Source organism: Desmodus rotundus, chromosome 4 (assembly GCF_022682495.2).
Source record: "Desmodus rotundus isolate HL8 chromosome 4, HLdesRot8A.1, whole genome shotgun sequence".
NCBI lineage: Eukaryota > Metazoa > Chordata > Mammalia > Chiroptera > Phyllostomidae > Desmodus > Desmodus rotundus.
In genome coordinates this window covers 17305690-17323916 of record NC_071390.1, presented here as the reverse complement: position 1 = coordinate 17323916, position 18227 = coordinate 17305690, and the positions used below count along the sequence as shown (strand labels likewise).

General features: G+C 43.4%; 1 protein-coding gene across 3 annotated transcripts in view; it reads right to left on the bottom strand.

The window, feature by feature from the left end:
• SORCS1 (sortilin related VPS10 domain containing receptor 1) overlaps window positions 1-18227 on the bottom strand; it is a 480154-nt gene that overhangs the window by 45893 nt on the left and 416034 nt on the right. For all 3 annotated transcript variants that reach the window (XM_053922501.1, XM_053922500.1, XM_053922502.2), the window contains exon 19: window positions 4630-4816. In XM_053922501.1, the coding sequence (XP_053778476.1) occupies window positions 4630-4816 (187 nt within the window). The remainder of the gene's footprint in view (window positions 1-4629; window positions 4817-18227) is intronic.

Below are 18227 nucleotides of genomic sequence, written 5' to 3'. Positions count from 1 at the left end.
TTCTTTCAGAAGAAGTGACCTTTGAGCAGTGACCTGCATAAAGTACAGGAGAACACCAAGTGTCTGCAGTGACGCTCCAGGGTGAGGGCAGAGCAAGTGCACAGACCATGAGCAGAGGGTTTGCTCTCCATGTCTGAGAAACAGGAAGAAAGGGCTGCAGCAGAGAGACACAGGGAAGGACCAGAAGCCCAGGAGATCTAAGAGGCATTCGGGACACACAGCAGGTCAGCCTGTGGGCCCTGAAGTACGCACGTGTGTTTGCATGAATTCATCCCTGCATGTGCATTCATTACACATTCACACAAACGTGTGGAATTTATCCTTCAGATTCCCAGATCCTCTTCTGTTCACTTACTTAGATGTTTAATATACCTGCTTTCCCCTGCCCCCAACCCTACCACTTAAGCATCTCTCTTCTGCACGGAGGGTGTGGTCTGCCCTAAGAGAGCCATGGAAGTGAACCTCCAGCCCCTGGAGGCCCCAGCTGGCTGGCTGCACCAAGCTCAGAGCTGAACAAGCTGGCAGGTGCTTCTCCATCAGAGAGGTGCCTGCAATGCCCAAAAGGATCGGGAGGTGGCACTGCATCACTCCATATGAGTCTTCCTGGCAAGGTGGCTGCAGGGACTGCAGAATTCCTCCGCTTAATGAGCTTTCCCTGCTCTCTTCCTGTTTGGCCCCTACTGTGCCACAGGAAACAGCTGGCTGACCATCGTGTGCATGTGTGTCTGTGTGCACGCGTGCACTGACTGCTCTGGCCTGCTCCTAGACCTCCTCTGACCACCAAATTAACTACTGTGTGTGCACCATATTGCTGTTTGTCTGAAATGTTTAACCACCTACTAGAAGAAACAGGCACATCAAGTATAAAGACCAGATCCTACGATAGAGCTCCTTAAACTTCCGTGTGCATGAGGATCATCCTAACCCGTGCAAAGCAGACTATACATCCAGGAGTTCTAACTCAGCAGGTCGGGGAGGGTGCCCAGGACACCACATTTTGTCATGTAATTTTGGGGCAGGTGAGTCATTAAACCACACTTTACAAAACCCATAGGGCATTTGCTGGCCAATATAATGATCCTGTGAAAAGTTGCAAAGCTACCCAGGACCTTAGGAAACAGATCATTTTATCCTAAGATGGAGACAGAAAGACATCTGCAAACATCGAAGGAAGGATGATGCCTATGTATCACGTTAATGCTAAAAACTGTAAGGGGGCAGCTGAACAGAGCGGTTTGGGAAGGACTAGAAAATCCACTTCATTTTTTTTTTTTACCTTCCATTCTGCTAATTTGCAGTTTTCAGTGATTTTTTTTTCTGCAAGATTGGTTTAGACAGGGCAGCTTTCTAAGCATAAATCTGCAGGTCCTCTAAATTCTCTGTCCCAGGCAAGGCAACAATGGCGGCACCATGGGGGGTCCCATTAGTTTGAAACCAGCAGAGCAGAGTGAATAATTTCCCCAAGGAGTTTCCAACCGACAGGCTACAACAGGTTGTCCAGCCACCTGGTGAGAGCTGCCGGCCCTGTCCTAGAAACCTTACAGCAGGAATATCATCTCCACTTGTTTCTGATGACCTTTGCAAACCGGTGTGAAAAGCCTCTGATTTGGAATCAAATCACCTTTCTGAACTGGAGAGTGGAGGGACTGTGTTCAAGACAGGTAACAGGGGGAGAGTCCCAGGCAGAGGGGACGGTGTTGGGTGGAAGGGGCAGAGGGCAGGCCTGGCAAACTGAGCTCAGAGTTGCTGCCCGAAGTGCAAGTGTATGTGCTACTTTGTGATAAATGACAATCAAGCTTTACTAGTTGACAGGGCACAGCATTTTATGCTCCGCAGAACCTTTCAGAAACGCAATGTGCATTCCTCACTGTGACAGAGAAAAATCTAGGCTCAGAGAAATGGCGTGACTGGGCCAGGATTTAAGGCCAGTATCTGGATCTTCCAACTCCCAACTCAGTCCAGCACTCAGTTTTTGTTTTGGTTTTTTCTAAATGCCACTCCCCCACCCCCGTACCCCATCCTGGCGCTGTGGCACTGAAAACGGCCAGGATACTACTCTTCAGGTCTGAGATTTTGGGAAGTGCGAATCAATTACGGTCTTGCTCTGACTTCCTATTAGTTTAAAAGGTGCCAAAATCATAGTTCTCCTTCTACCCTTGCTTTCTCTGTCTGCATTGCCTGCCACGGTAGACCGGCGCCCGGGTGAGCGAGGGGGTCCGTGTGAGCAGCGGCACGCCATGGCTCCTTCAGGAGAGAGGCGCTACCGAACACGCTGACACTGCGCATGGGTTTTGGATGTATGTGAATTAATGAAAGCTTTAAAATAATCCTCTTTAATACAGTTAGTACAAAAAAGTCAATTCTTGTCCCCAGGGCCAGGGGTTCCATTATAGGAGGCATGCTTAGCCAACCACCTAACCCACGATGAGTCAACAAAATTAAAATCAGAATGCAACACTTCCCATTGTGAATCATTTTCCACTAAGGTTAAGATTAAGGTTCAGGTTAGATCCTTTTGCCTGTAAACTAGGCTAACTGAGACCAAAAGAAAAAGAAAAGAAAAAAAGTAAGTGAACAAAGAAGCTCTTTTCTTTCATTTCTTTTACATGTTGTGACTCCAGCAACCTTCACTCTTGAGCAGGCAAGCCCTGTGCTGCTTTTCCTTCCCAGGATTCAGTAAACCCGGGAGAGGGCTGGGGCAGGGAGGGACCCCATAGGGACATGATCACTTTTAAGGATGAGAAAGGATCTCATAGGAGAGACCCTGGGAAATGGAGACAAGAAGCTCCTGCTGAATTTTAAATTGGTCTTTAGGCATAGAGTATGGTAGATGTTTAATAGTGGTACATGGGATATGGAATAAAATTACTGTAATTCTTAAGCAGAGAATTCTCGAACAGAAATCTCCCTTACAGAACTGGAGAAAATGATAGCCATTCTCAGCAAAAGCACTGTCGTCCGGTTGCGAGTTATTTTACTAACGAATATTTGTGACATAGTTTTGAAAGCTGCACGATCATTCCCATGATGTCACCACTGGAGATCATTGTTTAGTAAGAGACAACTCCAGGAAGTCTATGTATGACAGCTGAGGGGTGGCGGCCGCAGGAAGTGAATCTAAGAAACGGGTCCTGAACCTGCGCAGTTGTGTAGCGAGTGCACCGCTTCTAACGTACATATTCATGTTCCTTCGGGATGATCTGAGAAAATGTGGGGGGATAGGATGAGGGCTGTGGGAGACTTAGTGCCTCTAATCCCAAGCCAGTGTTGGCAGTGACAATGACCCTAGCGGTCAGGGGCTGGGGTTGGAGACAGGCAGGCCTGAGCCTGAAACCTGGCTCGGCCATGTAGTAGGTACGCAGCTTTGCATGGGTGATCTGAGCTCTTGGGACCTCCCTGTGTTACAAGTAGCGTTTCTAATGTTGCCTACTTCACAGGGTTGCTTTGAGGACTGAGATTATACACATAGAGAATCTGTTTAGCACAAAACCTGGCACACAGGGAGAACTTAAAAAATTAACTGAAAAGAGGGGCGTGGAGTTGGCAGACTGGGAATCTTGTAAAACTTTGTTTAAACCCAAAGAAGCCGGTAGAATGGTTCTTCAAGCATCTCTGTCATGAGAGTACAGGAGATAAAGATCAAGAGTTGCTGACACAGCAGGATTATTTAGGAGCCAAAGGGTCTCTTGGGGATCCCTAAATAGTGTGTCCTCCCCCTGGACCGCAGCCACTTAAAAAATATTTTAATGAGTACATTCTGCGCCCAGTTGGGTTCAATGGCAGGGGGCAGGTGAGTGGCATGGACTGATGCCCAGCCTTAGTACTCTTGGCCTAGAACTCAGAATTAATTTGAAAAAGGCCCTTCATAGAAAGGAGCTACATTCATTTTAAAGTAAACTGTTTCTCTACCAACTTAAACAAGTCCTATGTCTATTTGGGGACACTCACAAACCTACTATAAAAGGCATTATCAGTCAACATAACTTAGCACACCTATACATTCCTTAATGAGGAAAAGCTTTAACATTTCTTGGAACTGTTTCCTGGTGCAGCTTCCTTAACATGGTTTACACTTTCCCCCTCTATACCACCTTCTCTCTAACAACAAATCATCTCCAGATAAATCCCAGGAAACACACTTTTTTAAAAAAGAACATAAATCTAAAAAATATTACTAGGAGACATAGTGTGGGAGAAGAATAATCAAATGAGGAGAAATCCCTTTACTGATGCTAATTCTCCATACATTAGATTGGGTCATACATATGGCTTGTTTTCAAGCATTTCCAACCCCCCCCCCAAAAGGGACAAATTCATATTCAATCAAATAGCTTAGCAGGATGCTCAGGCCTGGCCTCCAGACACAGGTGTTGTATCTCAGGTGCTCAGGCACCAAGAAGAGGCACAGTAAACGCAATGAAAACATTTGAAGCAAACCAGAGTGCAAGATTATTCAAATTCTACTCCCCGACTTTCTTCTTACTTTCTCCTCACTTGGCTCTCTTATTCTCCTTCCTGTCCTGCTAAAAAGTAACTAGTAAGCTTCTTCTAGATAGCAAACTTGGGATTACATTTTAAAAGGACACAATATTTCAATTATGTCATAAATCAACAATAGTAATAACATACAAGTTACATGTAAGTACAGGACGGCGCTGTCAGACCCGAGACTGTTGTCCACCTGCACGGTCACTCGGAAAATGCCCACATTGTGATAGACATGTTTGATCCCATCTTCCATGGAGCTGAGGTTGACGTAAGACACGGCGATGCCATCACCGAAGTCCACTTGGATGAATGTCCTCTGCACGTCACCCTGCAAAACAGCCCAGCATCAGAGGAGAGGGAGTCTGGGCCTGGCGGCTCTGCTCTGGGGGCCAGGGCTTGTCCTGGCTGCTGGCTCAGGGATCATGGCATCTCTGGCTCCCTCCTGCCGCCGGGAGGATCTGTCTGTGTCTGACAGAATCCCCATGACATCCCCTGGCAGACAGGCATTTACTAAGATGGATGCTCTCCAGATCTGAAGGGCACCGACTACCAAAAGTTTCCAGGTTGGAAAAATTAAGTGTTTGATTATGAGCTTCAAGTTGATATTCGATTCCTCTGATGGCTTTGCTTAGAGTCTTACCATCCATGTGAATAAAATTAGGTGTATACAGTTTTAAATACTCTCCCTACCCGACATGGTCCTGGACCACTTCCCCGGGGTTCAGAGCCTCTGAGGCCCCTTTTTGTTATGGTTCCCTGCCCATGCTGGAAAAGGGATAGGAGACGCCTTGCTGTACACCTACCTATATGCCATTAGGCTCAGCTACTATTATTTAAGGTAATAATGGTTAATTCTTTTATAATTCAGCATTTTTTTTTACTATGAAAATCATCTCATTTTATCCTTCACAGCATATTAGCTTGGTGAGAAAAGTAGGCATTGTTCATCCGTCTTATAGAGGAAGATGCTTCAGTCAAGAAAGGTTTAATCATCTGCTCACGGTTAACAAAGCCAGTTAGCAGCAGCCCTGGGGTTTGAATCTATCCCTCTGGATTCCATTTCATTTATTATATGTGCATAAAAAATCAATAGCTCCTCCAGGCCTGAGACTTAGTATGTATGCCATTCACAAGCTAGATGATTCCATGCATGTCATTCAGCCTCCTTTGGTCCAGCAAATGGTCATAATACTCCTTGTCTTAAGTCAAAGGGTTATTATAAAAGACACATGAGTAAGAGATAATCTGCAAAATCCTACACTCAGACAAAAGGCTGTAAAACAATGTAACTGCAGAAGACTAGCAATACCCCTTTCTAAAGCTTGTTTAGAATCACAGGATTCTAAATTTCCTGCACGTAGGTAGGAGAAGGTAAAATCTGATTTAAAAAATTCCAGACCTGTTAAAAAAAAAAGGCCTTTGGAATTATAGTCATGATTCCTAAGGAACAAAGTCTCTTAGACCCAATTGACAAACACCAGCTTCCTCTACACACAGCCTAAACTTTAATACACTTGTATTTGTTTTTTTGTTAGCGTTTCCCATGTTGGGGTAAAAAAAACCCCAACTTTGAACTAGAAATGTATTTTTGATTAACTAAGGTTTATATGGTAGCATATCTTGAAAAGGCCAGGTTTAAAATGCTGACATTTAAGATTAATCCACAGGGAAAAGGAAAGCAGTTCAAATCCTATGGATCTACATGACCTAATCTTCTGACCTATGCCCGGCCATGCACTGTGAGGGGGGAGCACAGCAGCTCACTCTCGGTGAGGACAAGGGCAAAAATTCTTCCCTAGGGTGGGAGAAAGAAACTCCATTCCAAACTACTGAACAAATACCCACACATCTAGACGTTGTGCAATTACTTGAATTCCCTTCGCTAATAAATATAAATGTCAGCCTTTCTTGCTGACTTGTCCTTCACTTGGACAACCAACTTGGACTGATCAGTTTCTGATTGTCTTTCTGGTAAGTTTCCATTCCCATGTTTTCTGAATTTTCAACAGAGTGGCTGCCAGCTGACCTTAGTAGAAAAGCCTGCCTTTTAATCTCCTCACATTATTTGGGACAAGTGTCTTAAGGAGTAGCTAAGAATTGTTTTTTAAAGATTTTATTTCTTTTTTAGAGAAAGGGGAAGGGAGAGAGAGAGGGATGAAAACATCAGTCAGCTGCCTCTCATGCGCCCACAGCTGAGAACCTGGCCCACAGCCCTAGGCATGTGTCCTCATGGGGAATCAAACCTGCGATCTTTTGGTTTGCAGGCCAGCACTCAATCCACCAAGCCACACCAGCCAGGACAGGAGCGAACTGTAAATAAACAATCTCACAAATAACATTCTGGGGGGTGGTAGGAAGGAGTATGCACGGCATTACACGCGTGTACAATAGGGAGAGGTGGCATGCTGAAGTTCTGATCTGATTGAGAACATCAAGGAAGGCTTCCCAGAAGAAGTGATATCTGAGCTGAGAAGGCCCAAAGCAAAGAAATAAATTACCAAACAAAGGACATGAGTGAGTGCAAGGGAGGTGAGGAGTCCATGCAACGAGGACAGAGGAAACAGATGTGCAAGGGCCCTGTGGCAGAAGTGGGTGGTAAGGTTGAAGGAGGCTGAGGATACAGACACAGTAGGACCACATTATGAAATGAGACCGGAGGGGAGAAAGTAACATGCTAGGAGCTGTGGGGCATGTTTCTGATTCTGATCTTCCTCCTAAGAGAAATGGGAACCCCTTAAAAGTGTTTGAAGCAGGGGTTTGGTGGATAATGGCATGATGATATTTTTAGTTCAGAAAGATTACTCTGGTCCCAATACTGAGGATGAATTAAGTAAGAGGCCAGTATTCTGGGGATCCAGTTAAGGAGGCTCAGGGCAGATGATGGTGTACTGAAATATGAGTTGCAACAGGAAATTACATGCACCTTATCAAAATTAATCCCCATAGTTTATTAGTTTTGAAATCAGTGTATCTCAGCCTCTGATATCAGTATCTCTTATAGAAATTAAAAGGAAAAATGCTGATGTCCAGCTACCATCTGAAACCACCTCCTGGCTCAGGGCTTTTGGGGAAGATGTTTGGCCCTACTGTGGTCTGAGAAGGTCCATAGCTGATGCTGGGCTGCACCAGGGGGAGAGGCCCTCAGGCTCAGATGCTTCAACATTAGGTTTCCTTGTCATTGAATTCATCTCAAGGGGAACATAGTCTGGGACAAGCTGATGTACCCTCATTTCATTTGGGTATGATGGTAAAGTTTTCCCAGGGTGTTTCAGCATGCCCAGTGTTAAGGGTCCATTAATACAGCCAGGAATGGACACCTGAACCCATTGTCAGCGACTGATACACAGTCACAAACAGAAGTTCCATAATCCAGCTCACTTCCCTAGGAACAAGAGCTGCTGGATGAGATGAGGGTAGTCTGCATAAGCATCTAAGGGCTGAGAAGTGTCCTCAGGGACTGTATCCTCTGTACCTAATACAGCGCCCACAGATGATTCTTTTTCACTCAATAAATTTGGAAGGTTGTGTACTTCTAACGCATTTGTTCATTGAAGTGTCTTCTTGTGTATTACCTCATTTGGCTGTTAGGAATCCTGGGAGACAGCAGGGCAGATGCTATTTCTGTTTGACATACCAGAAGGACTGGGTCACTGTCAAGTTAAATCAGATGCCTACAGCCCCCCAGCTAGAGGGACCTCAGAGAGGGTTTAAGATGATCTGTGGTTTAACTCTACCCATGCAGCCCAGTCCTTGCTGAGCTTCTTTAATTGAAGGTCACCTGGGATCCCTTTCAGAGGGAGAGAAAGGTGATGGCAAAGGCAGGGCACCACTTTCTTTTCTTGTTAGACTCTATTCCTGGCCTCGACTTTTTTCCCTCTGACCACGGTTTTGTTTACAAGTGGGAAGATGGGCTGAAAGGAACTCCATGTACCATGCTTTTTAAAAATTTCTCTTTTGAGAATTTTTAAAAGAGTTTATTTAAGTCAAACTGATAACAATTGCTAAGAAGCAAGGTCTCAGATGCTCCCTCCATGCACATTCTTGTGTCTTCCCTCTGGTGAAGGAGTATCATGTTCAAGGCATAAGAAGATAGAGAATAGGGGCAACAACAGGTATTCAGAATCAGGAGTCGGGGAAAATCTTGGCTATAACTGAGAGTAGCTTCAATCTGATAAATCACAAGTCATCATCCCTGATATAGAACTTAGGCTGGCAAATGGCTAGACTGTTGTATAAAAGCCTTTAGACCTAATACCGTTTAGTCCCATGCCCCAATATAGATACAGAACTAAGAACATTCCTAGCTCAAAAGAAGTGCCCGAGAAAGGCACAAAAGCCAAATGAAACCCATATGGGGATTCTCCAAGGGCATCACATCACTGATGCTGTAATAGTAAAACAAATATATCAAATGGCCACAACAAAGCCAAGATTAACCTGAGGAATGAAAGGAGTGTGAACCTATCAGTTCCTGTCACATGGCTTCAGAGAAAAATGGGAAAACAAATGATGTAGTAACTCAACACGGACAGCTTCAGACTGAAATGTGACTCCCAGACGCTCCTGTTGGCATTAGGGACCCACTGCAGGAAGACGCTGGTTTGTACACCAGAGCCTAGTCCCAGCAGAGCTCCAGAAAGGGCCTGGCTCAGGAGCCACTCAAATCCAGTCTTGGGAGAGACCTTCAAGTTCATGCAGAAATAACTACATGTAGGGAAATGGCTATAGTAATACCTATTTTTGTGAATGAAAAAAAGCAATGACTATCACAATATGTATACTATAAACCTGTGTGGGTTTGTATGGAGAAAGGTGCCTGTAAACACACCCAGCCTGTCCATACTGCCTGAGTGTGAGGTGAGGGGCAAGGGGAGTTGCAGGATTAAGAGAAAGGGAACAAATGAGGGAAAAATAAAAATTCCACCAAATTAAAAAATGGGGTGGGATATGGTACAGCACAACAAACAGTAAAAAACCAAAACACTATTCTAGCTCTACTATTACTGTAAATATTGAAATATTGGTGAAGGACATGGGAACTAACCAGAAGGTAATACTGATACTGGTTAGACTGATGATGGGATCCAGTCAACTTTGTTCTTGGATTTTTGTTGCTATTGAACCCCTTTTTCATTAAGCGGCATTAAACAACAAACCAAAACCAGTCCTTTCTTCTCAGGGCTAAAGATATGGGGGCAGGGTGGAGAGCGTTAAGGCAGAGTGGCCCACTGTTGCCTTGCAAACCCCTCTCGCGGTAGGTTTAGACTCAGGTTAACAAGGCCTTGACAAAAAGCAAGGAAGGAGACAAGTGAGGCACGACGTGCCCCGGCCTTCAAACAAGAGAGTCAACGTCGACCTGAGCGTAGGGAGAGAAGTGCCATCTATCTGCCTTGTGACTTCTTACGTAACGTGTGCAAGGAACATTGTTCTAGAACATCCTCTGATGGTCACTAAGGGAGAAGAGAGGGAACATTTCTTGAAACTCTAACTGTGCAAGAAATAATTCTTGCTGTTTCCATAGTATCTCATTGAATCTTCAACCCTAAAGCCTCAGACTTAAAAGACTTAAAATTCATGTAGCATCACAAGACTAGGTAGAACCAAGCTCTTCTTACCTCCCAGTTCATCACTCCTCCTGCTTGTTCACAGAAGACACTCACACTATCTTATTATGCTCATTCCCAGGTGGGTGCTAAAGAACAGAGTCACTCCCATGTGAAACCAGAGAGCTGTTGTGAGCTTCAGTAACTAAAACCCTTTAGAGGAATGCCAACATACATCCGGTTCTCCATTACATAGTGATGCAAGAGGAGCCAGTGGAATAACCAGGCTCTACATACAAAGGACCATGGGTGTGTAAGACGCACCTGGAAAGATCCTGTTGATGTGAGTATTTGACAGAGAGCAAGATGACTCTAGACAGGAATCAACCGCTGTACGTACATTGGGGCTGCTGTTTTATGAGGGCGAATGGCACCCTTCCAGCACAGAGTGCAGCAATCTATGAGAAAAGGATGGTGTGTATGCATCTTCTCTTCCCAAGTAAGTTCTGGTCCTCGTTGGTATCCCCTGCACCAGATGCTACTGTTGCTGAAAGCTGAGGCTTCCTCACTAGATCGGTTGGGAGAGAGTCTTTCCTGGATGCCTGGTTCAAATTGTGCCCTATGAGCTTCTTTTCTGTTTAAAACTGAGCTCTGGAAAACAGTCTCAAGATATCTAGGTGTCAGCATAATTTCCGAATACAGACCCAGCTTCCTCCTTATGCCTATTCAGAGATGGCTTTCTACAGCACAAGTGTCTCTCCAAATGCACCAGTCTGCAAGCAAAGGCAACCGAGAACTTGGGTGCCTTGACCTGGAGGGAGAACATTCACGACAGTGAGGAGGGCAGAGCATAGGGTTTTATGATCTCACCAGAGAACTCAGGTGTGACAAAGGCAAGGAGACCAGACTACGGACGCACCAAATCATGTGACCAGATATATGATATTTCACCTTTTCGCTGATGAAATGCAGATGACTGGGCCCCTCTTTGAGAACTCTGGTCCTTGGGACTTGCCTAGCTATCTGTGCACTTCTGGATCTAATGCTAAACCAAGAACTTACACTTGGAGCATCAAAATGCTTTAAATCTTCACTTGCAAATAAGCCATAGCACCATGTGCTTGAATGCACAGCAAACTTCCAAAGTTCCTTTTTATGTCTTCTGTACTTGGTGTCCGGCTTAGAAAGGAACAGATTACCTACCGTAAGGTGGGAGGAACTCTTGGCTTGTATGAACAGATAAATGACTATAAGGCAAAGCCTCTTTACTCCACCTAGACACTGGTACAGCAAAGTCAGGACCTTGACCCACTGTGCTTTGGAAACACTTTCTAGGTGATAAAGGCCATTGTTAATACCGATACCATCGCAGGGTGGCTTCAAGAATTACCTCAGTGGGCTTTAGCAGGAAAACAATGGGGCTGCCAAATCACTTAAATCCTACAAATGCATTTTATGACTTAACAAACACTCTGAACATTCAGATATGTAATAAAAACAAACTTTTCATTATTTAAAAAATAGTAGAAAGAAGATTTCTTTATAAATACACCTACATAATGAATTTTTCCTAGCAGTAAAATATGTAATAGAAATGTTAGCCTTATTAAAAAATAAAAATGGAGATGAAAAACATAATGTATCATTGAGAAAATTTAAACAATCCCTACAATGAGGGGGGAAATCAACTCACCCATAATCTTGCCATCCAGAGATTACACTGTTAGCAGACTGCTGAACACCATATTAACCAACGGGAATGTACCACCACCACGACGACAACAACGACGACAACAACAACAACAATAACAACACTGGAATCATCATACTGTTTTATGTTACGCTGTCAACATAACATAAAATAGCTTTCAAAAATTTTATATATAGCATTATCACTCGGCGGACTTAAATTAACCAAGCCGTAAGATCCCATCTATGACATTGATATGATTTCTTATTCTGGATGTCACTTCATCACCTCCCCAAATTATTAGGATGCTGTGAGATCTGAGTGACTCTACAGAGGTCTACAGAGGTACCCTATGTGGAAGAGGTGTCCTCTGAAGTCAGGTGATAACCTGAGTGTTAGCAGACTCAGTTACATGCCTTTCGAAATGTTATTTTACATTTGGACCTCAATTTCTTTACCTGTCATTAAAGATGGGCAGAATGGTGATGATCCTAATTCTCATTTCTAGCCCACATCAAGTATAATTTTTTATCATTTTATTATTCTTGTTATTGGCATTATTGGACAGCCACATATATTCCAGCATCCCTTGAGGATGCTGAAACAATCTCAGCTCTACATTGAAGTTGCAGAATTTATTCCAGCGCTGTTGCCACACAGTGGAGAATCTTTACTGCACATTGATAGTAGATGCTGCCGAGGACTGAACTGGCCAGGCAGAACAGTCATGGAATAATGAGTGGCCGGGCAAGTACAAAGCTAGAAACCTGAGAAAGTTACACCCTTGAGCAAGGATTGTGTGGTTCGGGAAAGCCCTGATTCAGGACCTGTGGCCACCCATGTGCATGAAGTGGAACGTCAGTGTTGCAGGGCCTAAGGCAGACAGGCTGAGAGACTGAAAACCCAAACTGAAGACTCTTTCATCACTCTGGCCCTCGGGATGTTCACCGAGCTAAAGCTCTCAGTAACGAAACAGGTTTTCTTTACCTCTGCTTACGAAGGCAGACTAAAGTTCTTTGCCAACATCTACTCCCTGCAGCCCTGAAGTACAGCAGTTCACCAATCTATGTGGCCCAGTATTAAGGGGAGAGAAAAGTGGAGCCTTAGAAAGAGTTGTGAACCAATCCAACCTGAACTTCAGACACCAGGCCTCTGGCTGAAGACAACCTATACTGCCCGCTTCCTTTCCTTCTTTCCTTTTTAAACAAGGGAGGAGAAATGGAGTGGCTCAATTACCTTGCTAGAGGCAAAGAGAATAAAGCTGAATGGAGTAAGGAATAATACACGAGAAAGCCTCTTAAATCCACCATCGCCCATTCAGATAAGCTCTGGCTCCTTTGTGTGGAAGGAGAGAACAGCTGAGGTTTCTCACTCAGATCTGGGCTGGCTTAGAAACAAACACCTGCCTAGAGGAACCACTGCCTGCGAACTCTTAGCATGTCTATTAGCCCCGACTTTTCACTAGATGAAAAAGTAGGTCAAATTCTTTCAGGAAGTCAACAAGAGAATGTCTCACAGAAAATTTCAGCAGGAGTCATCTTCTCTACCACTGGATGGCTGGTGGCGTCCTGCAATATTTATAAAGTGTTCTCACATTATGGTCACTTCTGGCTGCCGTAAGTCTCACAATGTTATTGGGAAATTACAGATCATTGAAATCCATCTAATGAGGATACAACCTTCACATCTTGAAGTTAAATCTCACGGAAGAAGTGATACTCAAGAATCTTCCTTATTAAGTTCCAGTCTTTGTATGTAAATGAAAGTATTAAAACAATGAGATACAGATCAAAGTTTTCATTTTAGTCTCTTGCCTCAGATTTAATTTAAAAGTCTTAAATTATGCAGTGAATTACATCTCTTTATTCTCACGGCTATTTAAAACGTTTTTAATTATCTTCCCTAACATGCAGGGACTCCTTCTGTCTAGCAGTCCGCTCCTACAAATGCCTTCCCAATCAGTTCTGTTCTTAAGAATAATTAGAGCCTTCACCATCCATTCTGTGCCTTCAGGGTCTTGCATTGGATTTCTATGGGAAGCTGAGTTATCGCCTTGACAGTCTATAGGCTCATTAGGTGCTCGTTAGTGGTCCTGCGGACATTCATCTTCAGCAAGTCTCCAGACAGGGAGGCCCCCTCTCATACTTGGGTCTCAGAAAACACCTTTAGTCAGCTTCTTCAGATTCAAGTGTAATTGGAAAAGGGCTTCTCAGACACAATTTATGGACTCCTCCTCTCCCCTCTAGGTGGGTCCCTTGATCAACAATTTTTTTTCCCTTAAGGAAACAAGGATGCATGAATGCACTGTGGTGCGTGTGTTTCCTTTTGAGTCTAGACTGGAAGCAAGACTGGCTCCTTTACCTTGTTGTCCCCGACGAAGGTGCTCTCAGTAGAGTATACTGGAGAGAACCCTAAAAAGAGTAGGGGTGGGGCTCCTGAGAAGGGGCTTTTCATCAATGTCAACAGTTATGTGGTTCTTTTAGTGATACATCAGGTGAGGAGCCAAGCTGTGGGATTTGAAGGAGATGTGTTATGGTGTCACTTTTCACCGAGATGTGGAGGGTGGGCGCACACGCTACCTGCAGGAAGGGCTTCTATTTCCGGCACACATCAAACCCTGCAAAATTCTGACTCGGGTACATACTATTGCACGTGGACTTACACGCTACCCTCTGTGCCCCTAGCCTTTGATTATCTGTTGTCAGTAAGAAGTTTTCATCTTTGCTCTGGTTTTAGCAAGATTTTCATTGATATTCTTATTAGAATTAGGACATACACTAGTACAGAGTAAAGGAAGGGGTTTAGGTTTCAGAGGAAGACTTTAATAGGTTTTGGATGTTATTCAAATTTTAAGAGTCTTTTCCTTTTAAGTGTGAGCTTTGTGACCCCTGGGGATGCCTACCCAAATGCACACACAGTTCCTGAGTTCCCAGCAATCTGTTAGGCACAGTGAGTAGCGATGGCACAGCTGCAACCTGGAATGGCATGATTCCTGCCCCAATAATTCCTCATAATTTGTTGGGGGATGCTAAAAATTATTACAGAATAATGTAGTAAATTAGTTTTTCTTTTTCTTTTATATGGCTACACAGGATCTAAACCTTGCCGTGGCAGAGGTCCTACTTAACCCAGAACATATAGCTCCACAAACTGAACTATGTCTACTCAGGAATGAAAAGTACATGAGTTGAAATGGAAACTTAGCAAAATATTTGTTGAAGAACAAATAAACACACATGGAAGTCTAGCTACTTGGTGGGCCAGGTGGTTCCTCAGGTCTCAAATGCTGTGATTGACAGGCATAGGAGAGGAAACCCACATGGAGGGGCTTGTTTGAATGCATGTAACTGGGGGGCAAAGACGGGAGGGTTGCATTGGCTTCTGGGCCAGCCAAGCCCCACAGACAGAAGACACACCTGTAGGAGAAAGCTAAACCACGAGTAAAACAAGACACAAAGGCACCATCATTGGTGCCAAAATGAAAAATATTATACTAACTTGGAGAGGTGGGTATGCTGCCCACTTCTGCATAAATCACGCTGTAGTGTCAAATCAGAGTAGAGCAGAGGCCTCTTGGTCCCTTTGGCCCCTTGAGGACCTGCTACTTTAGGGGCATCAGAAACATGACATTAATATCCCCATTGTTATGCAGAATTGGCACTGGGTATGAGGGTATAAATCAGACACATATTCAAAGTAAACTTAAATGCATCAGAATGAAATGAGAAATGGACTGTCAGAGATTTTGAGAATATAGAGACTCCATGTATTGTCCGTGATATAAGTCAAGGCTTGTTTGTTTTTGTTCTAACTTAAATTTAAAAGATGGTGTAGCCTGAAGAAGCTCAGTATACATGGATGGGAAACTCCTTGAGTGGGGCATTCATATCCTGTGTTTTCCAACAGTCTTTGGAGTGCATAAAGCGGTGTCAGGTAACACTAGCCATTCAATAAAGGCACGGTTTTGCACAGAGAGGGAAACTCAAGAGAGAATTTGACATCTCTTTGCTGAAATGGTTCTCAACAAATTGACCCCAATCCATGAATATTCTCAGACAATCAGGGCGATATCTTGGTTTATATGTTGACTAGTGTCTAAGAATATAGAAGCAGCCATAGGCCAGCCTGGCTGGGTCACAGATAATTTTGCCTATTCTTTCTACTCCTTGATCTCTGTCACTACCTGCCCAGAACTGAGCGTTTCTAGGGAGCCTTAGCAACCACACAGAGTTTTTTCCCAGAAAATGGTTCTTCCCACCATAGAAAAACAATAAAAAGGCTAGATACCATCGAGCCTGGATTTGACTCTCAGCTCTACTATTTAGGCATTTCTGTGGTCTTATGTGAGTCACTTTGTCTCTCTGTGTCTCAGCTGGGCCATCTACAAAATGACAATGATGATAAGCCCTACTCGCAGAGGGTTGCTGTGAAGTCTAAATGAGACAATCCATGAAAGCACCCACAAACGACCACTGTCAGTGTTCAATAACAACTGTGGCATTTCTGAGCTGTTGTCACAGTGTCATATTTCAATACTCCCCAGCTACTCAGGCATTCTGCTCTTCTTTATTCTGTCCAACTCATCACGTGCACCATCCATGCCTACATACATAACCCAGAGATTAGGAGAGAAACTGAGGTGGTTTCTGCAAGAGGAGCTTGTGAATCACTAGCACAGAATCCTACGGTCAAGTGTGAGGTCCCCAGGGCCTTGGGATGTGGGTGTGGGCCTCTAGGCTTGGTACTCTGAACCAGGAGATGAGAGCATCAAGGCACCAAGCCTGACAGCTGAAGGCAGCAGATTTCATCCCTGCCATTGTAGCTTTGCCCACTCAAGTGGAATGAACTGACGTGTTACTTTTTCTCCCCCTTCTTGTACCCAGAGGCATGAATTTACACATCATGGAACCAGAGTCCCCAGTCTGCTCCCGAATCACTCAGCCAAGCTGGAGGTGCACGCTGATCTTACACAGAGAGCAAAGCTGAGCAGATGAGAGCCTGGCCTTCTCCCCTGCAGGGCACACTCCACTGAGCAAAATCAGGGTGGACCAGGATGGAGCTCTTGTTTCTGATCTGGCTCTCCTGTGTTTTTAGAAATAAAACAAAAGTCTGAATTCTGAAGCCTGCTGCAGCATAAAGAGCTGCTGCTTCAAAAAATGGTGTTCTTCTGAGTATCACATCGGGTTCCCCGTGTCTCTGGGAAAGGGGTCTCTATGTTCACCATGCAGGTGAATGCCGGGTCTGGGATTGGCCCCCAAAATGAATCCTTCCCTAAGAGCCCCCCAAAAGCTCTCTTTCTTTTTTCCTTTTCTTCCCTAAAAACCTAAGTATAAGCACTATATTTTGTGTGAATTTCCAAACTGATTTCTAAGTAAGCTTTTTGTTGAGCATAATACACATAAAAATATGCAAAATTTGAATATATAACAAATTTTAAAAAGCAAATGAATCCATTAAAGACCATAAGAAATTAACAATTGCCAGTACCTCTCAAATTCTACCCCATTACTTTCCTTCCAAAGCTAACAATTACTATAATTTCTATATCACCATAATTTAGCTTTGCCTATTTTTGCAATTTAATTAAACCGAGTCATGCAATATGATTTTTTTCCCTTTGATTTCTTTAGTTCAGTATGGGATATGGAATTCATCCACGTTTCTGTATATAGCAGTGGCCTGTTCTTTTTTATTGCTGTATGATACTTCATTTTATAATTATACTGTATTTATTTCTCCATTCTACTGCTGATGACTATTTGTTTCCAGTTTTGAGGTCTTATAAATAACTATGCTGTGCATGATTTTACATATATCCTGGTGCATATTTGTATGCATTTCTCATATGTATATTATATACTTAGGAGGGGAAATGTTGAGTCATAGGTTGTACATATGTTCAGTTAGTTTTATGAAAATATGCAAGCAGGTCTCCAAAGAGAGGGTGCCAATCTACACTCAAAACAGCACTGTATGAATGACCAGTTGCCCCACATTCTCAATAACTCTTGATATTTGTATTAATATTTTTAAATATAAATCTTCTGATAGGAGCACAGTAATATCTGATTAGTGTTAAGTTACATTCCCTTGTTGAGTAGTGATGTTGAGAAATTTTTCATATACTTATTGGCTATTTGGTTACCATCTTTGAAAAAAAAACTGCTTAAGTCACTTGTGCATTTTTGATTGTTTTGGCAGAATTTTTCTTATTAATTTGTAAGGTTTATTTATATTTTTCTGGGTATGAGCCCTTTATTAAAATTATGTATTACAAATACCTTCTTACCCTCTAGAGCTTACCTTTTTATTTTCTGAACAGTGTCTTTTGGAGAAAAGAAATTGAAAATTTTAATGTAGTCTAATTAATCCATATTCTCCTTTAAACTTGGTGGGTTTTGTTTCCTGCTTAAAAAAATCTCTGCCCAACCCAAGGTCATGAAGGTACTCTTTTCTCCTTTCCTTTGACCACTTTAGTTTTATCTTTCAAAATCAGAGTGACAATC